General features: G+C 47.9%; 1 protein-coding gene across 2 annotated transcripts in view; it reads right to left on the bottom strand.

Moving 5' to 3' along the window:
- Positions 1–24,923, bottom strand: part of KSR2 (kinase suppressor of ras 2) — a 462,287-nt gene that overhangs the window by 190,871 nt on the left and 246,493 nt on the right. For both annotated transcript variants that reach the window (XM_042234645.1, XM_060400779.1), the window contains exon 5: positions 13,353–13,537. In XM_042234645.1, coding sequence (XP_042090579.1) covers positions 13,353–13,537 — 185 coding nt within the window. The remainder of the gene's footprint in view (positions 1–13,352; positions 13,538–24,923) is intronic.

Here is a 24,923-nt window from a genome sequence, read left to right as displayed (position 1 = left end):
CGTGGAAACACAGTTTGTTCCTTGTCCTTATTTCTTTTATCTAGCTGGAAGCCAGTTAAAAACAGCCCCAGGTCCCAAACTGGGGCATAACTCAAGGGTGCTTGTTCAATTCCCAGATTCCGGGCCCAGCCTCAGAGATTGGGATAGGAAAGAGACTCTTGAACAGCTGATCCATTTGAACCAATACAGGACCTTCCAGGATCTCCTCTCACTCAACAAGAGGAGGTTCAGATGCTTCTGCATAGCTCCTGATTTTGTCAGCCCGTCACCAGCACTGAATGAACCCAGGAAAAAAACTGCAGATATTTGAAGCCCTCTGGACAGGTGTCCAAGTCTCCTCATTGGCCCTGTTGCCTAACCTGATCTGTCTGTCATCCACCCCAGGAACCACAGTCCTGTCTGTATTTCATACCTGTCTGCCCACCTACTTCCTCCACCTCTGCATATATGCTTTCAAAATCTCGTGTTGCTGCCTCAGTGTCGGCCCAGCTTAAGATGCAGCAAGGAGACCAGATAATCTGACAGTAATCAGTGTGCTAGCAAGCAGGAACAGCAGTGGTGAATCATGGCCCCAGCAGGGGCCCAACACCTGTAAATCACATGGGTCATACTGCAGACCTAAACCTGTCTTCTATTTAATTCTAAAGCTTGAGATGAGAAGACAGTTCCCAGTATCCACAGAGATGACGTAGGTCTTCAGAAAATCCTACAAGAACTTACCTCCGCCTGTCTAGGATAGCTTCTGAATATGCTGGCCACTCCAGCTGGATCTGTGGTTCTTGATGTTGGCTGCACATTGAAATCACCAAGGGAGCACTGAAAAGTACTGATGCCTGGGCCTCACCTTCCAGAGACTGGTATCACTGGACAGGGGCTTCAGCCTGGGAATCAGGATTTTGAAAAGCCCTCCCTGCCCAAGTGATTGGGATGTACAATCAGGGTTGGAACCACTGCTGCTGCTGCTGCTGCTGCTACTGCTAAGTCACTTCAGTCGTGTCCGACTCTGTGCAACCCCATAGACAGCAGCCCACCAGGCTCCCCCGTCCCTGGGATTTTCCAGGCAAGAACACTGGAGAGGGTTGCCATTTCCTTCTCCAGTGCATGAAAGTGAAAAGTGAAAGTGAAGCCACTCAGTCGCGTCCGACTCCTAGCGACCCCATGGACTGCAGCCTACCAGGCTCCTCTGTCCATGGGACTTTCCAGGCAAGAGTACTGGAGTGGGTTGCCGTTGCCTTCTCCATGGAACCACTGAGTTCCTTCTTATTTCATGGCTGACTGAAGGGGAAAAGATTCCTGACACCCTCTGAAAGTGGGAATCTCAAGTAAACAGAAAGGGAAGTGGACTCATCAAATAGGTTCACGCTCTTTTTCTGATTTACTAATCATTCATATTTCCCCTGGCTCCTCAATGAGGAGAGAAACAAGTGAGAGAATGAATCATAAGTACTCAACCCACAGTTTTGTAGGAGCAGTTGTTGCTCCTATCTGCTCAGCATCCCTATTCTGGATGTTACATCACCCTGGTGTTCCCTGGAGATCTAGCCCCTTAACTGCAATCCAGTTGGTTCAAGGGAGTGATGCACTTAGATCTGCAAGGATGGAAACCTGGACCAGCCAAAGGCTACCACGAAGGGAGAGCCTACCTGAGAATGAGGCCCATAAAAAGGAAAGCATAATGTGAGATGAGAGACAAAAAGAGCATGAGCTGATGACACTGGCTTCTGGATCCAGCCATTCCTGAAGACCTTGTTTATGTCTAGGCTTTTTTCCCCCAGTACCTAAACCAGCAACTTCCCTTTTATCTTCTGAAGCCAGTATGTGGAAGGTCTCTGCATCAGAAAAAGCCCTGATAAATGCAGTCTTGGAGGTGTCTAAGCCAGATACTCTTCTTTCACCAGCAACCGCCACTCTTTTTTTAAAAACCCCCACTCTTTTGTCCAGATTCTATGGGATTTCAAAAGGAAGTGAAACTGGGTACGTAAAGACTGTTTCCTCTGTCTAGAAGCCTGGGTCTCCCAAACCATGTATCTGCTCTTGGGATTAAGTTTACATATGAGCAGAGGCTGTACTGGCCCTGGTGCAAATCTTGATTTCATAGTCTGTCTCTTCACTCACTGTCACCGGAAACAGAATCCCATGCTGCTTGGAAGGGGTTGTGAACGGCAATCACCTCAATGTGGATGAACTGGGTGGTGGGAATGGCAGCCCTGACAGAGGAAATGGGTCCTGGATTAAAGCCCTGGCTTCTCATGAGGACCAACTGTGAAGTGGCCTCATTAAGTAAGGTGGGTGCAGAAGCCTCACCAAAAACCACACTGTTTTGGTTCTTCCTGTAATTCCAAATCCATCAGAGAAAACAACTGCAACTCATGGAGCATTTGTGTATGTCTGTGTGTGCGTGCGTGTGCGTGTGTGTGTATATATATATATAAATAAAAACATATATGTATGTATGTAATATATATAACATATATGAATGTTATATATAACATGTACACATATTAGTAACATTATATAAATAATAATTGCTGGTATTTATTGCCTGCTCACCATGTGCCTGGCCCTGTGCTAGCAGTTTGCAGGCATTCTCTCATGTAATCTTAAAACCACCCTATGAGGGAAGCCCAAATGTTCTCCTAACTTTGCAGATGAGAAACAGCAGCTCAGAGACCTCACTCGCCCAAGGTCTCCTAACCGATAGCGGGTAGAGCTGGGAGGTGAAAACAGGTCTTGTTTAGCTTCCAAGTCTGAGCCCAAGTTAGCCCAACCCCTGTTTTGTAAATAAAGCTTTATTGGGACACAGCCCTACCTCTTTGGTTACATAAGGCTATATTCATGCTACTATTGAAGAGTTAGTAGTTGAGACTGTTGACTTTTAAAGCTGGAAATATTTGCTCTCTGGTCACAGAAAAAATTGCTGAGCCCTGGCCTAAATACTCTCAGTGTCTCCTGGGGTTTCCAGAAAGTGCTGAGGCCAAATGCAGCATGGAAGGCTTGGGGAAACAGAAAATAATGACCCTGGCTGGAAGCAGGCTGAGCCACGCCAATTAGCACCTAAGGACCTAAGATCCCAGTTCTGTCATGATGGCATCAGCAGTGGGGTTCGCCAGGAAGAGGCAGGCCAGCCCCTGCCCCAAACAGGACACTTCCGCCATCTACCCCTACGATTTGTGATGAATCCCTAAAAGACAGGCAGTCTGGGTTTTTTTTTTCTTGGGGGATGGGGTTAGTCATCCCTCTCTCCAGCCCCCAAGCCACCAAATCCAGATCACCTCTATCAAGGAACACAGCACAGAGTGGAAGAGTCAGGCTGGGAAGGTGGGTAACTGGAGACAGCAGGGTGAGGAGAGAAAGACAGAGGAGAAAAGAGAGAGGGGAAGTCAGCAAGGGGAAGAGCAGGGAGGGGGACTGAAAGTGTGAAGATGACACCGTGGGAGAAAAGAGGAGCGTGACAGTGTTCCCAGGGAAAACCAACAGAAAAAGAGGCTGACCAATCCAGAGAGACAGACAGGATGGAGAAAGAGGGGGAGGAGAGAAAACAGAAGGGAAGAGCTGGGGGCAGCACCGTGTCCACCACACCTGCCCGGTGATGCCCTGACTTTCAGCCGAGGGGAGATTCGCTTTAACAGGGGTCTCGGACAGAGCTGAGAAGAATGTGCCTGGAATGAAACACAGGTGCCCAGATCCAGCCTGGATGCTGGTGGGGTGGGGCATTCAAACCAGGGCGTGCACCCATGACCAGTAAGATGGTGCGCCCAGGCCAGCAGGGGTGGGGCAGTTGCCATCTGAGGCCCAGGAGGCCACCTGAGGCCCAGGAGGCAACTTGGTCTTTGCAGAAGGGCGACTCTCCCCGCTGAGAAGGAATGTGTACATGGTCAGTTACTAGGTCGTGTCCAACTCTTCATGACCCCATGGACTGTGGCCTGCCAGGCTCCTCTGCCCATGGGATTGTTCAGACAAGAATACTGGGGTGGGTTGCCATTTCCTCTCCCAGGGGATCCTGGGAGGATCCTGACCCAGGGATTGAAGCCATGTCTCCTGCATCTCCTGCACTAACAGGCAGACTCTACCGCTGAACCACCTGGGAAGCCCCACTCAAAAGGAGTAACAGACAAAATGTCCAGGAGGAAGATCAGAGTTATCAGAGCTCCATCCTAGAACAGGACAGCCTGTGTGTCACGTGAGTGATGGAAAAGGTCATCAGGAGGGGAGTCCGGGAGCACAGTCCTGGGGATGAGAAGAGTGGACTCGATGTCTGTGAAAAGAAAACCTTCTGTTAATAGAATTAGCAAAGGACATGTCATTTAAGGCAGGTATGGGCACAAGGACCAGAAAAGCCCACAAGGACTAAGTTGCTCAGTATCACACTTTACTCGTCCGGCATTCAATCAGTAGCGATGGTTCCATTCAGGTGTGGTGTGGGTGGCAGGGGTGGTCTGGACCGATGTCCAGCAGAAACCAGGGAGGATCAAAGCTGACTGAAACCCAGACCCTATATGATAGTATTGACGACCACAGCAAAACAGATCTAAGCAACAGGCGCAGTGCTCAGCTTCCTTTTATTTCAAACCCTAAGAACTACTCCATGAGCAAGGCCTATTAGGCCCTTCCTAAAGATGGGGAAACTGAGGCTCAGAGATGTTAAGTAATAAATGGCAGAGATGAGATTCAAACCCAGGTTTGTCCAACTCTCCATCCCATGCCTGGCTAATGCCAAGATGCTATGGCTTCAGATTGTGAGTGGAGCTGAGTCTCCACCTGGAACCATGGGTTAACCTTCCCTGACAGGCTATGTGCTTCCTGGAGACCCCACCACAGGAGTGTCAGAGGGATAGAAAAGAAACTCCTTGCCGGAGATCACTGAGAACTACAGCCCAAGGGAGATACAAGGCCCCACTAACTTGGATCATAAACTAATTTGGCCAGAAAGATTCTCCTCAAAGCTTTTGAGGACAGGGACCATTGTTGCTCATTTCTACTCTAATGGGCACTGGTTGTCAGCTTCCCCAGCATTCATGTTCCCTTTTTAGGCAAAAAGATTCCATTTCTAAGTCCCAAAGTAAAAATCACAGCTCAGGATTAAACGAGTAAGTTTCCACCCCATTTCCCTGACTCCACTGATTGGTTCAGAGGCGAGCACATGCTGGTTGACTCAGTGAATCTCAGACTTAAACAATCTCACTCCTTTACTATGGACCAGAAGAGGGAAGGGACTGGAACTTCTGAGGCCATATAGTCACCACAAAAAGCCTAAAAGTGAAGCCACCCTGGAGAGGAGCAGAGCTGAGAGATACAGAGTCCCAACATGAACTGAGCCCCTAGATCTAGCCATTCCTAAAGCTCACACAACCCCTGGACTTTTCACTTACATGCGCCAATAAATCACTTTCACAGTTAAAAAAAAAAAAAAAGCTCAAGTTTGTTTACTGTCACTTGTAACAAAGCCATATGTCCGTACAACCACTATTATGAAGCAATAAAGACCTGCTTATTTTCTGATTAACAAAATAGTTTTTGGCAGAATTTTGCTTGGACACCTGTTTGTCTGGTCAGGAAAACCATCCATAAAATACAAAGACTGCATTGAAGTCTAGCAACTTCAGCTCCTACCTCAGTGATGCCAAAACCATCCAGCTCAGCAGCTCTGAAGGGCAATAAGCAGAATCTTTTCTACTTTACCTTCAAGATGTTGGGTAGCTATAGACTCACAATGCTGGCCACAAAGCACATGCTCAAAAATGGTACTGTCTGTTCAAAAATATTTATTTGTGCAGGAGGGGTTGTTGGTGGGACAAAGGCACAATCAGACACAGGAATAGGATGTCCATGCTGACAATGTGCACCTGACTGAGGATCAGGACTCACTCTAAGAGGCACAAATGACTCCCCCACCCAGTTCCAAGTGCCAACCACTTACCAACCAATTTTTGCTGCCATAGTTCCTGGTGGGAGCAATCATAACAAAAGGTCTAAGGTTGTCCACACTGCATGCTGAGCCCAGACTGTTTGTGCTAAGGCAGGAATTACAAAATACATGGGCACATCAGAGAAGGAGTTGATAAAAACCCAATAGTGGCCTTGCATAAAATGTACATAGCCACCTACACACACACACCCCCCACACAGACACATCACCAGCCCTCCGTACATACAAAATACATTGCCTTTTAATCAAAGGCACTGTTTCCTTCCTCTGGGGCACTTACAGCACAAAATTTTATGAAGCTTCAGTTTTCCAACCATCTTGATGTAACAGAGAGAACCATTAGCTGGGCATCAGGAGACCTGGGTCCAAACCTAGCTCTGTAACCCGGGGCAAGTCCCTTCCACTCTCTGGTCTCATTTTCTACATCTGTAAAAATGAGGGCTTGGACTTGGTTATTTTTGAGGCACCTACCTGTTCTGATCTCCATGATTCTAGAACAGAGGTTAGAAACTGGGAAACCCAAGACCAAGTAGGACTCATAAGCTTGTGGGACTATTTAAACTGGTTCACACACAGTTGAAAGATTTTTCACTGGGTGCTTAGATTTTAAGATTTGGAGCTTTCTCATCAACGTCATGGTCTCAGACTGTTTTTTGTGGTTTTTTTTTTTTAAAGCTAAAGGTCTTGCAGCCCTGGCCCACAGAGAATAGGGCTGCACTAAGTAAAACACAGCACCACTTGAGTAGAAGTCCCACCAAAGCTGCACAGCCCAAGTCTAACCACAGGAAAACAACAGACAAACCTAAACTGAGGGACATTCTGTTATGTGGCTGGTTTCTACTCTTCAAAAATGCCAAAGTCAAAATGACAAGGGGTAAAGAACTGTTCAAGGTCAACAAAACAGCTAAATGTAGTACGTGACCTCAGATTGGATCCTGCACCAGGAAAAAAAAAAATGCTATAAAGGATGCTATTGAGACAAATTGCTGAAATTGGAAGATGGTCAAATCAAAGTCTTGATTCAATATCAAGTTTACTAAATCTGGTAACTACGTGTGGTTATGTAAGAGAATATGCAACCTAGTCTCAAATGGTCCACAGAAAGGAGAGAAAGAGAGAGAGGGAGGGAGAGAGGGAAAGAGAAACTGAGGTTGGCGGGCAGGGATTGGAGAGAAGACGCAAATGTAAAGAAATGATAAAAACTAATGACTCTGAGCTAAGGGGGTACAGGAAACCTTTGTATTGTTTTTGCAACTCTTCTGTAAGCTTGAAACTATTTCCCCAAAAAGAGAGAGAGATATAATCAAGTGATCTCAAATGTTCAAGTGCAGAATAGGGCTGCACTATTCTGAAGGGCTGGTGACAATACAGAAGTCTGGACCCTCCCCAGGGGTGCTGATTCAGTGGGTCTGGAAGGAGAAGAGTAAGAATTTGCATTTCTCACAAGCTTTGGGATGGTGCTAGTCTGAGACATGATTTGAGAACAACAAAGCGGTTATAACCTAGCTTAAATTGTGTGAGTCCAGCAGCAGCAGCAGACACGGAAAGCATTTTTTAAAAGCAAGACTGGGAGAGGGAGGATGCGAGGGACAAAAGTCCTCATTATGAACCTTTCTGTACCATTTCACTTGTTCCCAGGTGCACATATCTGACAGCCTATAAAGCACCTACAGCAGCACCTGCCTGGCAAGTGGCAGATGGTCAGTAAGTGTTAGCAACCTGCTGGGACCTCAGTTTCTAAAGTTGCCAGGTGGCATGGGACATGGGCGCTTCCTGGGTCTCCTGGGTGGGGGTGTGGGGAGCAGGACTTCCACTGGCTCACTCTAGGGGAGAAAAGTCCTTTGGGTCACTCGTATGGGATATCATGTCTTCCCCTTGGATATGCCACCACTGAGCCAGGTCAGACTCAAATTTCTCAAAATTTCTCTCAATTCTGAGATGAGAACGTGGTTCAGGCAGTCAAATTTTGTCAAGGCACGCACTCCTCTTTCCCCTCTTCCAGGGGGTGGCGGTAATGAACCTTGGCCTCAAGCCTCATTAAACCCCATTATATAATGCACCCCATCCCAAGCCTCTTTATAACCCTTCCAGTGGCTGGTTTCTTGCGAGTCCGAAGCTCAGCTTCATCAGACTTTATTGCTACCTGCGGCTGCCTCCCTAACAAACTGGGCTTCTGACTCATCCCCGCCAAGGCACAGGAGGCCAGGCCCTTGGCTGAGGGTCAGCTGCCTGTTGCTGTGTCTGGAACAAAGAACAGGAGCTTCTTGGAAAAGAGATGAGAGGGCACAGTGAGACAGGGCAAGGTGAGGGCATGCTGTCCTTCAAACACCTGGTGAAGGACAGTATTTCATAAGACTGGGGTCTCATATCCAACTGCAGCTGGTGTTCAGGGCCAAGATGGGGATGTCCAGGTATCATCAGTCACTTGTTCGTTCTGGCAGCTGCTGCCTTGAAGTATCCACCCAGACAGCTAATAAACACCCCCAAAAACTGCAGGTGGCAAAAGAAGTCCCCATCACCCCTCATCTCCTACCAAAGATGTTCAGGATGACATCTTTTGGGTGCGTTCTGCAGCTGCCTGCCCCCCCCACCACACACACACAGGGATGGCCACCGCCTGGGACAATGGATCCCCTGAGTATAAACACCAGAGTCTGGTGGGTAACAGTCTGCTAGCCAGCGTGGGTGCTGATCGTTGAGCAAGCACTGTGCTCTGGTGGAACAAGAGGCATCCTTGGAGCAAGACTGGCCCCCATCACACAGTCTCCCAACGAGGCAAGGGTGCCAGAGAGAAACCTTGAACAAGGTAAGCTCCCTACTTGCTGAACAAAGAAGTTTCAGTGGAAAAGGTGTTGCCATTTTACACGCCAGTGTTACAGATTTGGCGGATTCTGAATGAGAACAATCCCCTTCCTAGCCTGTGACCTTGGGGCGGTGACTTATATCTCTCAGCCCCAGCTTCTTCATCTGTAAAATGGGCATCATAATAGGAAGCCTGTAGTCCATGGGGTCGCAAAGAGTCAGACATGACTGAGAAACTGAACTGAACTGAACTGAAGAATACCTACCCGATGGAGGACTATGAAACTTAAACAAAACAACAGAAGTAAATTGCTTTGCCTGAATTGATGAAGCTTGGGACATTGTCAATACGCAATAAATGCCGACTGCTATTATTATCGTCATTTTCCTCATTGTTACAAGCTATTCCATCACATAATGTACAGCAAGAGCTCCCCAAGCGACCCTTCATTGAGACTTGGTGCTTTCAGTTCTGGCCCCCATGCTAGGAAATTCACACGATTTCCTCATTTTACCCTCACTACCATCTTTGCTGGGTAGAAACAGACCCACGGGGTTCAGCGATATGCCCAATGGTACGTCAGCCACCACTTGGTTGCTATAATCCCCAAATCACTTCCACCATCCGGTATTGAATGATGATGAATAATTACTGTTCCCACGTAGGCAGCAATTTTTTTTTTTCATTCTGAAGAAACTCCTTTATCAGGATCATAGAGGCTACCTGAACTGAGTCAGCTGGGGATCAGAGATGCCCTCCAAGGTGCCATAGAAACACAGCTTATTGGTCCAAAAATGGTCCATGGGTGGAAGGCATCCAATGAGACAATACAGGGGCAATGTGGCATGCATGAACGCAGCATGGAGTAAATAAATACACGAGGATGGAGAGGTAAGCGATGGTTCTCTACTCCTCCGAGAAGCAGGTTCACTCCTGGGTCTGCATCCTCCATGTTGAGCAGTAGAGTCTGATATCTGGTGTTTTGTCCATGGCTAATCTTAGAGACGGATTCCTCAGGAGCCAGGACTCCTACTCTCCTTCCTTTCCCTGCCCATCATCCCCAGACCAGGGAAGCAGGGCGAGCCCCAAGGAGGTCAAGTCCTTCTTGCAGCTCATTCGAGGTGGCTGGGCACCCCGGGTCCAAGGCCCGGCCACTCTGCAGCCAGAGTCTTCCTAACGCTGACTCCCGGCATTACCATCGGGGATAACAGGACGCAGGATCTCCACCCTTCACAGCGCAGCCACAGTCAGAGCTGACAGTGACAAACAGGAGGACGGACTCAGCCTGGCAGGGACACCGCCTCAGAGGTTCCCTCAGCCAGGTCAGGGGAGGAAGGCTGGCACTGGGGCCCAGAGGCCAGAAGTTCTCCTCTGGAGCTCAGAGTGGCGTGAGAACAGGACTGTCAGCAGTATGGGGGAGCCGGTGCCTGCAGCTGTGTGCTCCCCACAACCCTGACCCAGAGACTCCCAAACTGGCATTCTCAGTGAGTCAAAATATCTGCCTAGGAAAAGCCACTTTGCATACTCACTGGGTTAGCCTTAGAGTTCCTAAGCTCCGGAATGGACCTGCATGGAGTCTTTTATTGTACAGTTGGGCAAACTGAGACCCAAGGAGAGAAAGGAAGACGGGATGCAGGTTAGAGTTTGCGTTTGGATTCAATACCTATAATGTGGTCAAGGTCACTCACCTTTCAGAGCCTCAGTTTCCTGATCTGTAACATGGGAATAATGATATCCGCCCCCAGAGTGCAATGCATCTGAACTGTGACAATGCCACCGACATGCCAAGGACAAAGGTCACACGGGCCACTGGTGACAACACCAAGATCCAGTGGAGAGCTTCTCATTTCCTGATCTGGAGCCTCTTCCACCAGGCTGCCTCTGCTTCTATTATTTGTTAGGATCATTGAAAATAGGACTGGTCCATGGGAGTCCAGCTAATAACTTGGGTTACACACTTGTTCTCTCCCTGAGACGCAAATGCTAGCTTTTTCCTTCCTGGGAGATCAGGGAGGGGCCTCTCTGCATACAAGGACCAGGACTGTCCTGAGAGAAAATTGTACTTATAGGGCCTCATAGTATCGGGAGCTGATTTTAATTCAGGATGACTCTGCTCCTGCCCACGGGCAGGCAGGGAAGCGTCTCCTCCAGATGGAGATGGGGGCAGGCATGAAAATGGGAAACTACGGTGAATCCTTGCAAAACTCTGGAAGAAGCAGGGGTCTGAACGTGCAAGTCTGACAGCTTTTTTTTTTTTTTTTTAAGGTAAGATGGAGATATTTCTCCTCTGGCTGGATTAAAGTCCAGGGCTATGGTCAAACCCTCTGAGGCAGCCATGCTGACATTCTCTCATTTGATGGCGATGCCTGAAGACAGATGGCTGCCAAAGGCAGTGCCCAGCATCACGCCAAGGTAAATTCCAGGCACTCTTAGGACCAAAGGGAGTTGGGTTGGGGGTGCTGGGGTAAACTGAAAGGCACTTAGCTACAGCCTCAAAATTAATCATGGAGCCAGAGGATGGAAATGACTCTAGGAGAAGGAAACAACAAACAACAGAATACCAACTGCCATTATGAGGCACTTACTGCATGCCAAGTACTGTGCAGGCAACTTGACAAACTCGAGCTCATCCAGTCCTCACAAACATCTGTGACATGAAGCTATTGTTATTCCCATTTCACAGATTAAGGAAACTGAGGCTCAGAGAGGCTCTTAACTTGCTGGAGGTCAGCATACTGCTCAGAAATAACAGAGCTGGGGCTGGAACCCAGGCAGCCCCCTCCAGAGCCATGACACCCTGCTCCAGTCGGCTGCCGATACTCACTGCAAATGTCATCACCCCTTTCCCTTGACCAGGCTCACCTCAGGCCCACCCACCATCATGGAGTGTCTCTAATCCCTCTGACAGTGATTTCCCTTGAAAACTGATAAACTGGCTTTCTGGTGTCAACATGTGTCGTGAGCACTATTTTAGTTTGCTTGATTCAGGGCCAGTAGCCTTGGGCACCGAGATAAGCCAGTTCTGGAGCCTTTCCTGATGTCCAACAAGTCTCTTCCGGTACCAGAGCCTCCACCGAGTCCTGCCGTGGACTCAGGAGACACATGTGTGACCTGTAAACTGAGTTCACAGTTCTGCTCTGGGCCAACCATCCAGCTGGGTAAGGCAGAGCTTCTGAACCTGGCAGTCCTGACTCCACACATTTGTGTTGGACATTCCATCTGCAGTCTTCCAGGGAGAGAACTAATAGATTGCATCCAATCCTTAACAGGTCCATGGGCTCCCTAAAAAGTTTTAAAAACTTTTATGTAAAGATAAAGAACAGAATCCCACATTTAGAGAAAAATGTCCTGCTGGGTATCTGAGGAACTTGGTTACAAAATCAGGCATGATGGTTAAACTGGTACACTCTGGAGTTAGAAGGAATCAGATTCAAATCCTGACTCAACTACTCCATAGCTGTGTGACTTTAGATGATTCTTTGATGTCTCTGGGCTTCGATTTTCTCATCTATGCTGCTGCTAAGCTGCTAAGTCATGTCAGTCGTGTCTGAGTCTGTGCAACCCCATAGACGACAGCCCACTAGGCTCCTACGTCCCTGGGATTCTCCAGGCGAGAACACTGGAGTGGGTTGCCATTTCCTTCTCCAATGCATGAAAGTGAAGAGTGAAAATGAAGTCGCTCAGTTGTGTCCGACTCTTAGCGACCCCATAGACTGCAGCCTACCAGGCTCCTCCATCCATGGGAGTTTCCAGGCAAGAGTACTGGAGTGGGTCGCCAGTGCCTTCTCGGTTCCTCATCTATACAATGGGAATAATCCATGTGTACCACTGATTGTTGCAAGAACTAATGACATCACGTGTCTGATTAGCACATACTAGTACTCAGTGAGCACCATCACTTATCAGAGCAGCAACACGTGGACACAGTCTGGCTGTATTAAGGGCAAGTGGTTATTTCCTCCACATTCTAGCACCCCCTCCTCTTCCCAAGTTCCCAAGTTGTCTTGGCTGTAGGACTGGTTGAGCTTTTTTCAGGGGCTCCCCTCTGACCACATCTGCGCCTGCTCCGCAAAACGGGCCTCTGGGCAGAGAAGATTAAACGCCTTCTGAGACTTCATCCTTGATCACCAGAAAGTTCCATTTCCGCCCCTAGGAATAACCACTTTGCCGCAAAACTCATGACAGCAGAATGTAAGCCACCTCAGGCCCCGTTCAGCCCAGTGTGAACGCAAATCCATCATGGAGATGTAAAGGTTACACGCATCCACCGGTGCGGGGAAGATAATTACAAAATTAAATCAGAGACGCCTTAGCCCATGGTGTCCAGGGAAAATCCTGTGACCAGGCAGCTGAGAAGCAGAGGAGAGAAAAGACTGCTGTTTCCTTTAATGTCCTGCAACCTTGCTTCTCGCTGTCATCCCTGCACACCTGCAGGCTCACGGGACCAGTGACAACAGCCTCCCAATTATACCCCTTTTCTCCTAAACCATTTCCAAAGGGGCATGGGGTGGCGCAAGGGGTGGCGGCTGGCGGAGCGTGGAAGAGGTATACTTTCGCGGAAGGAAAAGCAGGGGGCGCGCCCTGGGCGCGGAGGGCAGCCGGGCGCGGGTACAGAGGACTTACTTGCGGAGAAATTGGCCTCGGAGTGCACGGGAGGGGTGGAGGGCAGGAAGGGCGCATGTCCCACGAAGAAGGAGCGGAGGGAGCGCTCGGATAGCAGCGGGGAGCGCTGCTGGGAGGGGATGTTCTCACAGCTGCCCACGCTGCTGTGGATCTTGAGGTTCAAGGGCTTGCTTTTCTTCTTGGCTCTGAAAAGGAGACAGAAAGAGAAGAGGGGAATGTATCCCTACGCACACACAAAGACAGCCGGGGGCCCTATCTCCTACCATAGCACTCTGCACCCACCCCCCATCTCCACCTGGCCTTGCCGCCCTCTTCCACGTTCTCTCCCTAGGCTCCCCGCACTAGAGTCTGTGCTGTTCCTCACCTCCAGTCCACCGCTTATACTGTTCCCATCGCCTGAAAGACCCACTCCTCCTTTGCCTGGTTGACCCCCACATGTCGTTTATAACTCTGGCTCTCCTGTCCTCTCCTCCAAGAAGCCTTCCTTGACACTGTAGTCCATCCCAGCCAGGGTCGAGTGTTCTTCCTCCAGGAAGCCTTCCCTGATACTCCCCATTTCCTCCTAGTTTCGTTTGGTGCTCCTCCTCCACCCTTCTAAAGCATTCTCTATGTATCTCTGTGTCTGCACTTTCCTATTTTTTTCCCAAACTTATTCCTGTAGGCTTTGTCTGGCTTCCCAGGTGGCACGGTGCTAAAGAGTTTGCCTGCCAACTTAAGAGACACGGGTTCAATCCCTGGGTGGGGAATATTCCCTGGATTAGGAAATGGCAACCATTCCAGCTTTCTTACCTGGGAAATCCCATGAACAGAGGAGCCTGGTGGGCTACAGTTCATGGGGTCACAAAGAGTTGGACCCCACTAATCTTGCCCGCGCATACACACACACACACACACACACACTCTCTCTCTCTCTCTCTCTCTCTCTCTCCCATGTGGCTCTTTGAGGGCAATGATTTTGTACTGTTTTTGTTTTTCTGTCTTTGGCAACCAGCACAGAGTCTGACACACAGTCGGTGCTCATGAAATGCTTGTTAAATGATCGCTCTGGATGGACACTTAGCAACGGCATTGGAATTCTCCTGACTGTACGCTATTTGGAGGGTCGGACCCTGTCATTTCTGTTGTTGGAACTCTCAGCCCCTAGCTCAGCCCCAGCTGAATAGAAGGTCCCTCTTGGGCTGGTTTTGAAATGTTTCTGCCCTCCCCCAGGAGCTCATGTGATCAGCTGAGAAGAGTTAGGTTTAAAACTGCACCCAAAATTACCCTCACTTCTCTCCCCCTCACCTCCCCCCACCCCAGTGCCCTGTTCAGGTGTGGCAAGGAGTTGGGCGCCTTCCTGTGGTCAAAGCAAACCGGCCTTGCAGATTTTCACAGCTCTGGACAGAGGGCGGGAGAGTGCTAATTTTGAGGGTGGAGGCCTCCCACACAGGCAGCCTAGAAGTCACCCTCTCCAGGAGGTCTGCTGCTCCTCGGCTTTAAGGAGTTCTAGCGGTGCCTGCAGAGTCGTCCCCTTGCAGCGCCTGCACTGGCAGCCTTGCTTATTATCCCTCCAGGGGTCGGCAGCAAGGCCTCTTGTTAGAATGGCAGGCGGCGTTTTTCTGGCTCACCCTGCCCGTGGTTGGAGACGAGAGGAGGGAAGGGCGCGGCATTTCATTCCACATGAGCGTCCAGCTGTGGAGGTTCAAAAAGGTGTCTGCACAGAGGGAGTAGGAGTTACTTTCACACAGGCTTTGGGGTCTGGGGGAGGACTGGAGCTCAGGTCCTGATTGTAACCTCAGGAAAGACATCTCACCTTTCTGTGCCTCAGTTTCCTCGCCTGACCATGGGGGTAAATCATAGCACCTACCTAAGAAGGAAATCGTGATATTAATACATGAGATCATGTGCATGACACGGGGCGCACCACAGAATGAGGGTTCAGGTTACCTGCTATTAATGCAACTACGACCAGGTTAAGCTGGATGTCAGTGCAGACACAAAGCAGGCACCCCACAGTGGCAGAGCCGGGCCCACAGACTCCCATCCAAGTCCATGTGCCCCAGCTCAGGCTGGGAACCAACATCCTCCACCTTGTGAAAATTCTAAAGGACTGTGGCCCAGATTTGATCTGTGAGTCAGGAGGACTGTTTATTCACATCTTCCCAGTTACTTCTCAACTATGGGCTCCTAGAGGGTGGAAATGCACCTTATTTCTTTTGCCAGCCTCGGCCATCTCTGCCTGGGTCTGGCAGACAGCTCTGCACTCAGAAGGCTCCTGATGAATGCCCATTTGCCAACCTGCCTCTCAGAGCTTTCATCACAAAGGTTGCCGAGGGAAGTCCCAAACTGATGGTTGGGCTTTGCACCAATTCCTCTCCCCAGAGCCTGCTGGATCTTGAGTTGAGCTGAGCTGCCGGCTCACAGCCCCTCAGCTGCGTCAGGGGTGGGCTATGTCCCCTTGAACTCAAAAGCCTTCAATGGCCAAATCCCTCAGCATCTTATTAACAGGGTCTGGAGCATCTGGCCTGTCGACTGGGAGGAAGTGACAGGGCTGGGGACAGACAAGCTCCTCTCGGGCATGGCAGGAGGACAGGCGGAAACGTGCGTTCTCACACACCACCCTGGGTGGCAGAGGGCTAATCCAGGAGCCATTTCCCCAAACAGGAAAAATGCCCTCTGGTCTAACCCGGGGCTGTGTGAGTTGCTCCTCCTTCTCAAATTGGGCCATTTAAATCTTTTGCAGTCAGTCTCCTCCAGGAAAGACCCTTTTCAAAAAGCAAAGAATAACACCAGTTCATGGATGAGAAGGGGTGAAAGTTGGGGTGGGGGGTACTTAGGGACCCTGGACTCAAATGCTCAGAGGATGAGGAAGGTTTGGAAAAGCCTAAGGCTGGGAGAGTGTTTATTGAGAATCCACTCTGTTCCTTGGCCACAGGCAACAACCCTCATTTCTGGCTTAAGCATGCCTGGAGCAGGGCAAGAATCAACGGGGGCCTTGGCAAAAACAGAAGCACCAATGAGTCAGTCAAACAGCATAAGTTGCATTTCCCCAGGTGTGGATGAACAGGCAGTACTTTCAGATGAGACACGGAATCATGTTTGTATTTTAATAGTTAAAATTTGTATTGATTTTGTACATCAAATCTATAATTTCATGCAGTTAATTTCCAGTATACAGCCTTATGTAAAATACAATAAGAAGAATTAAAAGAAGAGGAAGGGAAAGAAGAAAAAGGAAAATAAAGAGAAAAAGAGGAAGACGCAGATGAGGAAGAAGAAAGGAGATGGAGAAGAGACATTGGTTTAAAAAAAAAAAAAAGTCAAGTAAATTCTCGTATAGGTCTCACCAGAGTGGCTAACAGAGGTGACAGCACCAAATGTCAATTCAGAGCAACCAGAATTCTCATAAAATCCTGGTGAGACTGTGAATTGGTACAACCATCTAGGAAAACAATTTGACAGTATCTACTGAAACTGAACAAATACTCTGATCCAATAATTTCACCCCAGGGTGTTATGTCCTTAACCAAAATGACTGCCCGTGTCCACAGAATGACCTGTGTAAGAATGTTCATGCCAACATTGTTCATACGGGCAAACACACTGGGAACACTCTCAGTGTCCATCAATAATAGAATGGATAAATATATCGTAGCATACTCATATATTTGACTGTAACTGCATGACAATGAAAAAGAGGAAACTACTGCTATAGTACAATATGGCTGAGTCTCAAAGATACGGTGTTGGGCCAAAGAAGCCAGCCATAGAAGAGCATATGCTGAGTCCCTCACGATTCCATTTACATCAAGTTCAAGAACAGGCAGGACTGATCCATAGTGACAGAGGCCAGAAGAGTGATTTTTTGGGGGAGGTTATTGACTAGAAACAGAACCAGTAATCCTTCTTGGTGCCGGATGTGTCCTCTGTGTTGATTGGGTGGTACTGAGAAACAAAATTCATCAAACTGTACACAAAAATTGTGCATTTTACTTCTGAGTGGAAGTTATGCCTTACGAAAAAGTCTTTTAGACAACAGTAAAAAAAAAAAAGACAACCCAATTAAAAAGTGAAAGATTAAAGGATTTGAGCTGACATTTCTCCAAAGAAGGTACACAAATGACTGGCAAGCACATGAAAAGATGTCCAGCATTATGCAGATCAAAGCCACAGTGAGATGCCACTTCACACCCACTACGATGGCCATAATCAAGAAATCATAAAACAGTAAGTGTTGGTGAGGATGTGGAGAAACTGGAACCTGTGTCCACTGCTGGTGGGACTGTAAAATGGTGCAGCCACTGTGGAAGACAGTTTGATGACTCCTCAACAAGTAAACAGAATTACTGACCCAGCAATTCTACTCCTAGATATATTCCCAACAGAACTGAGAACAGGCGTTCAAACAAAAACTGTACACAATGTTTATAGCAGCATCATTCACAACAGTCAAAAGGTGGAAACAACTCAAATGTCCATCGACAGGTGAATGGATAAACCAATTGTGGCCTATCCAGGCAATGGACTATTACTCAGTATTATGAAATACTGATTCGTGCTACAATGTAGATGAACCCCAAAAACTTGAACTAAGTGAAAAAAACACATGCAAAGGCCACACACATATGATGATTCCATTTATAGGAAATATTCAGAATAGGAAAACCTATAGAGACAGAAAGCAGATTAGTGGTCGCCTGGGGCTGAGGTCAGAAGGGTAAATGGGCAATGACTGTTTAATGGGTCTGGGGTTTCCATTTGAGCTGATGGGAAATTCTAGAACTGGATAGAGGTGATAGTTGCACAAGATTGAGAATATACTTAATGCTGTTGAATTGTACTCTTTAAAATGGTATATTTTGTAGGAGGGATAAACAACAAGGTCCTACTGTATAGCACAGGGAACTGTATTTGATATCCTGTGGTTTTCTGTGGATAAGGACTGCAGACAGCATAGTAATGTGCTTCCCAAGGCCTGGAAGTCAAGTAGCCTGGGTGGAGGTCCTGCTCCCCTTGTGTTAGCTTTGTGGTCATGGGCTGGTTGCTTCCTTGTTCTGCTGAGGGCTATCATCCAAGTGTGCAAATTACCACAGGAGACTAGAGGGATCTGAAAGGTGTGAGGCCTGGCACCATCCTCTTGGTGTGAATCTGTATTGTTTCCCGTCAGTTTCCTACTTCATGAAGGCACGCGACCTCAGCTCTGTTTTCCTTGTTTCCTCTTACTGCCAGTGAGCGCTACCTCAGCTTCCCTGTGCCTTCACTCTCCTAGAACCCTCTCGCATCTTCTCCCTGCACACCCTTAGAGGCTGAACTCAAGGATGAGCAGCTCTGATCCCTCCAGAACCATCTGACGCTGGGTTGCCATCAACAGCCCAGCATGTGCATCTCTGTCGTGCCCGAGTGCTCACTGCATTCCAGACACCGACCCTACACAGGCAGTAATTCCTGCGGTCCTCCCCACTGCCTTGTGGGGAAGGTGCTACAGTCATTCCCATTTTACAGATGGGGAAACTGAAGCTCACAGAGATGATGTGGCATTTGGATGCCCAAGCATACTCTAAGTGTAAGGTACTGTGTTGGACACCACGGGACATAAAAAAGGAAATGTGAGCCCAGTTTGTTCTCAGCAGCCCCACCTTGCATACCACTTCCACACCAGTGTGGACCTGGGCCAGAAAGCAGGAGTGTGTTCCACACCTGCTTTATGGCTGAGAGTATCCCACCAAAGCAGAGCAGGAATCTCAGACTCAGGTGTAACCCATCAGAAATCGTCTTTCACTGGAAGTAGGTCATCCCAGCTACCTCCTACCCTGGCTGGGTGTGCAAAATGCAAGAAACCTTGAGTTATGCCTTGGGCATTGTTCTCTTGTTCTCTGGGAGGCTGCCTGCTGGTTTGAGCTGGGTAGATCCAGCCAGATTCTTCTAGTCCTGGGGCTGACAAACTATGGACCAACTCTGGACCAAATCCACCTCCTAGCCGGTTCTTGTAAATAAAGTTTTATCAGCCTTGCCCATTCATAACACATTGTCTGTGAATTCTCTAGCTTGACAACGGGGGAGTTAAGTTGCAGCACACACTGTATGGCCCACACAGGGGAAAGAAACTATTTCCTCTCTTGCCCTTTACCGAAAAAGTTTCCAATCCCTGTTCTAGGCTCCCTGCCCACAGATGTTAATCATGAAAAAATTCTAAAAAGAACCAGAGCCGGCTTGGAATTTATTTTCCCTCAAGTGACAGCATCTCTTGACGTTTTGCAGCTAAATAATAAACACTCCGCCTTCCTATTCCCTTCTCTCCTTGTAGCTCAGCCACGGTGGCCTGAATCATCCAGGGTCAAGCACTGGCCACATCCCTGAGTGTAAGTATAAACCCCTTTGCCTAAATCTAGGCCAGCCTATACAGTAACCATAGCCACATGTGGCTGTTAAAATTTTTAAATTCAGTAAGATAAAATTTACAATTCCGTTCATCAGTCTCAAGTTGCCACAATTCAAATGCCCCGAAGTCACCTGCAGCTAGTGGCTGCCATTTTGGACACAGCACTTCCAGCATCACTGGAACCTCTTTTTGGACTTTGCTGCTCTAAGGCACCCTGTTCCCGGCCACACGGGGTGAGGTGATCACTGTTCTGCTATTAGAGCATCTTCTTCATCCCACCCCCTCTCTTCTCTCTGATTTTCCCCCGCCCTCTCCTAATAGTAAAATTAACTTTGCTTTGCAAAAGCCTGGAGACAGCAGAAATATGTATCATAGGGGGCTGACCCATTAAACGGTATGAAATGGAAACTCCACTTGATGGAGCTGTGTAGGTGTTTGAAAGAATCTGGATAGGGAGAATACCACTTATTACAAAATGAAGGAAGGAAGAGGAGAAAACAGTATATATAGCATGACCTCATTTGTGTCATTAAAAGATATATTAGTGAAAAACATGAATCCAATAAATATTCTTAGGACAAGGAGGTGCTAGACGCCAGCAATGAAGGAGGCAGAAACAAGAGCCATGCTGTCCCTGGGTTGGTATCCTGGTGGGGGATACAGACAAATACATGAAATGACAAGGAAATACTGGTTAATAATAAGAGCTACAGGGAGAATGAAAAGCAGGTGATGCAGTGGCTCGGTGGCGGGGTCTCACTGGGGACACGGCCTTTAGGCCGAGACTTGCATGTCAAGGAAAGCCAGACTTGCAGAGATCTGAAGGGAGAGAGACAAGGCCATGAGGAAAGGTCAAGGCCAAGGCAGGTCAACTCACAGCAAGAGAGGAGAAAAGAGGCAGGGGGGCTACTCAAAGGAGATTGCGAAAGTGATGGGAACCTGTTTGAGAGGTTTAAGAAGGAAGATAATGAAATCTGATTCTGTTCTTAAGAGATCACTCTCCCCGGTGTGTAGACAGTTGACCGTGATGGAAGCAAGAATGGGATGAGGGAATCTGAACTGGAGGCTGCAGAAGGCACCCAGGCAAAAGATGACTGTGCCATGGACCAAGGTCTGGGTCATGGAGGAAGAGGGAGAGGAGGTATTTGGGACTCAGCTCTCCCAGGACTTGCTGGCCAATTCAGTGTGAGGGGAGAAACAGGAAGAGACGTGAGACGTGTGCTAAGTTGGTGTGTCATATGGACCCCCAGTCTTAGGTAGACACACTCATGTCTAAAGCTACACAAGAAGCAACTGGCAAAATGGGATTTCTGGAGTACGTACTTTATTACTTTAAGACTTCTTTGCCATTTGAGCTTAGCCACGGGAGTATTATTTTATAATAATAATAATAATAAATCTTTAAATGCATACTGTACTATTTGCTTGAATGTCTCCTCTTTATTTTATTAAAATGAAAAAAAATCTCTAGAAAACAAGAGGTATGGGCATGGAATAATGTGCTTAATTGTTACTTAATATTTCAATGATGTTTCATTATTACTTCAAGTTTTATATTGAAGATCAAATTTGAGGTGAATTTTGTTTTCCATATGATTGGTACCAGTTAGTATCTCAGATTTAGTTAACAGATATTAAAATGTGGTTATGTATTTTTAGAAATTTAGCATATATGTTTAATTGCATAATATTATGTTTGTATATATTAATTAAATACAATATTACATAAATTTTATGGATGCATATATTTATGCATGTTTGTACTTTTATATTTACATGATATATAAGTAAACATATACATATATTTTTATATATTATATATGCAGGCATGCATGGGTGCCAAATCCTGCTCTACAGCTTAAATGAGACTGTGCGTGTCGTGTCCGACTCTGCGTGACCTTATGGACTATAGCCTGCCAAGCTCCTCTGTCCATGGGGATTTCTTCAGGTAAGATTACTGGAGTGGGTTGCCATGACCTCCACCAGGGAATCTTCCTGACCCAGAGATCAAACCAGCATCTCTTAAGTCTCCTGCATTGGCAGGCATGTTCTTTCCCACTAGTGCCACCTGAGAAGTCCATTTTATATATGATATATAATTAAATATATGTAAACTTCTATATAGTACATAATACATAATTTTTTTAAATGACATATAAATATGTCATATATGAATGTATGTATAAATACACACTTGAAAATGTCTTAAGAACAGATATACTGTATTTTTTTAAACTTCACTCAGTAACAGATCAGCTCTCAATATCCAATAGATTTCTACCAAGACTTGATTTAGGGAAGAGCAAACAGTCCTCATACACACATTGTCCTCTCATCCACTAAGATACACTTCAGACCCAAGGTGAGTTGTTGTTTAGTTGCTCAGTCATGTCTGACTTGTGACCCCATGGACTGTGGCCCACCAGAGGCCCCTCTGTCCATGGGATTTCCCAAGCACAAATAGTACAGGAGACAAAAAAATGATCAGGAGAGGAAAGGAAAGATGTTCCAGTGCAGAGGTTGACAAACTTCTTGTAAACAGCCAGAAAGTAAGCATCTTTGGCTTTGCAAGCCCTAAGCTCTCAGTCACAGCTACTCAGCTCTGGTCTTGTAGCACAAGCTCAGTCAGTCCCAGGTGACAAGTGATGAACGGACGGGGTGTATTCCAACAAAATACCCACAAAAGTAGGCGCTGGGCTGGATGTGAGCTGCAGCTTGCCAACCCCGTCCTAGTAGGGTCTGGACTCACCTGAAAGCAGGAAAACTCCTCTGGTTTGTTTCACCCCGACTCCCACTTCCCATCACCTGGCTCATCCCATGAGCTTGCCACCCCTGCCTGCTGGACTTCGTTTGGTGTCTTTCCTTTCCTCATCCTGACCCCTTCTGTCCAGGGTAGGCTGGGTCTTGTCATAGCACCTGGACATGCTTTCAAGCTCTAGCTCCGTTCTGGAATACACATCTGTTTTTCTAATTATTTGATGAACATGGACCTCTCCCATCCACTTGGAAGCACCAGGAGAGCAGGGATCGTGTGTGACTTGTTCTGTGTGGATCCCCAGGGCCCAGTGTGGAGTCTGACACATAATAAGAGCTCAGTTAACGAAATGAATGTCTGAAGGTCCAAGTGTGCCCACTATACCATCGCCTGAATGCTCGGGGGCTCCTCCTGGCAGCGAGTACACCCACTCAAGTACACACACTTTGCCTCGATGCCATAGGTGGGGGGTGCCAGGCTGGCACCCACCCTATACATTTATTTCTGGTAGGAGACATTTTCTATATGAAGTGGCTGCGGGGCTGGTTAACCTGCAGGACAGGTATGTGCCCACATCAGCCACCTGGGGAGGGGGGTGGGGTTTGAATTCCAGTATTCTTAGGACTGCTAATGTCAGCATTAAGACTGGCCTGGCTGAGAGGTAAGGGGTCAGATGCTGTGTTCTGGACATATTATCTCATTGGAGTAGGAACAATCATGACCCCCATTTTGCAGTGAAGGCAACTGGGTTTCTCCACACTTAACATACCCAGGTCACAGCTCGATAAAGGCTAGGAGCATGATCACAGATTTCACTGACCTCAAAGCCAATTCCTAATCGCCTTATCAATCCCACCATAAGAGCTGACCACACATATTCCCATCTTACAGCAGTGCCTGTGCAGTTCTAGAGCTGTCTAGGTTGTTGATACGGGGGTTGGCTGGGGACAATCAATCTTACAGTTGCAAGCCAGGCATCTTGCGGTTTTGACCAGTTCTTGACCTGGACACAGACAACGCTGCTTCTGACCTGTGGGATGACCCGGAGGCTCCTCTCCAGCTCCCTCTCCAGCCTCCCCTACCCCATCTGAGCTCACCCAGACAGCCACCCCCAATTCTGCCTTCCAGGCCTGATTTGTGCCGGCATCCAGGCCCACTGATTTTCCTGCGTCTCTGTGATTAGGAACTAATCTTATATTTTTGTTCCCCAACTCATAAATCAGTTACAGACCAAATATTTACACAGGCCGTCATTTCCGAATGAACCAAGGCTCATGACAGCCCTCATTATTAGAAAGGATGACTGATTTTGGACAGAGATTTCACGGGCATGTGGCTGGATGTTTTCTTTTAGGTTTCCCTCCCCCTCCCCTGGCCTGAAGAAAAGACAATTTCCAAGATGAATTGGTACAGAGGTCTGCTCTTGCTGTCTCCCTGGGGACAGTAGGATGTGGACAGGCTTTCATCAGCCCCATAAGTGACAGCCGGTATTGGCTTCTTCCCGCTTCTCTTGGCCTCCTCCTGGGCAGAGAATGCTTTAACCAAACATCCCCTAAAATCAGAAACCCTAAAGGAGACTGTGGTGCTGGAGAAAACTTTTGAGAGTCCTTTGGACAGCAAGGCGATCAAACCAATCAATTCTAAAAGAAATCAACCTTGAATAATTCACTGGGAGGATTGACGCTGAAGCTCCAATACTTTGGTAACCTGAAGAGCTGACTCATTGGAAAAGACCCTGATGCTGGGAAAGACTGAGGGCAGGAGAAGGGGGCGACAGAGGATGAGACAGTTGGAATGGCATCATTGACTCAATGGACACGAGTTTGAGCAAACTCTGGGAGATAGTGAAGGACAGGGAAGCCTGGCGTGCTGCAGTTCCTGGGGTCACAGAGAGCTGGACATGACTGAGCGACTGAACAGCAACAAAAGGAGAGACAGAGAGGAGAGGCCGGGAAGGGGAAACTCGGCAGCACCACTACCACCATTAGGGACACCCACCCTACCGGGGATGGTGTGGCCTGTCCAGGGTGACCCTGAGGGGGTCATGTGCTGTGCTGATAAGATCTCTGGGTATGGAGGCAGGAGGCTGAGCTGCTGCCCTGGCTCCGTCATTACTTAGCAGGTCACTGCAGCCTTGGAGGCTGGTTTCCCTTCCTGTCAAAGCAGGGATCTGCCAAGCTGTATCTGTCCCTTCCCAGTCCAGGTATCTTGGCACCATCCATTAAGCCGGTATGATAAGCCTAGTCTTGTGCTAAGCACTGTATAGGTGTTCGGTCGTTTTAGTCTTTAAAACGGGGATTGTCATCTCTAGGTGAAGATACAGAGGATCAGAGAGACTGAGCCACTCCCCCAGGGTCACACTGCACGTGAGGAAGGACAGAAGCCAGGACTTGAAATTGGTTCTGTCTGACCTCGGTGCTCTTGGTCCTGAAATATATCGCAGCCTCCCTGACACCTG

The sequence above is a fragment of the Ovis aries genome, chromosome 17 (genome assembly GCF_016772045.2).
Source record: "Ovis aries strain OAR_USU_Benz2616 breed Rambouillet chromosome 17, ARS-UI_Ramb_v3.0, whole genome shotgun sequence".
Taxonomy (NCBI): Eukaryota; Metazoa; Chordata; class Mammalia; order Artiodactyla; family Bovidae; genus Ovis; species Ovis aries.
Note: the sequence above shows the minus strand (reverse complement) of the source record. Positions and strands in the feature narration are given on the sequence as shown.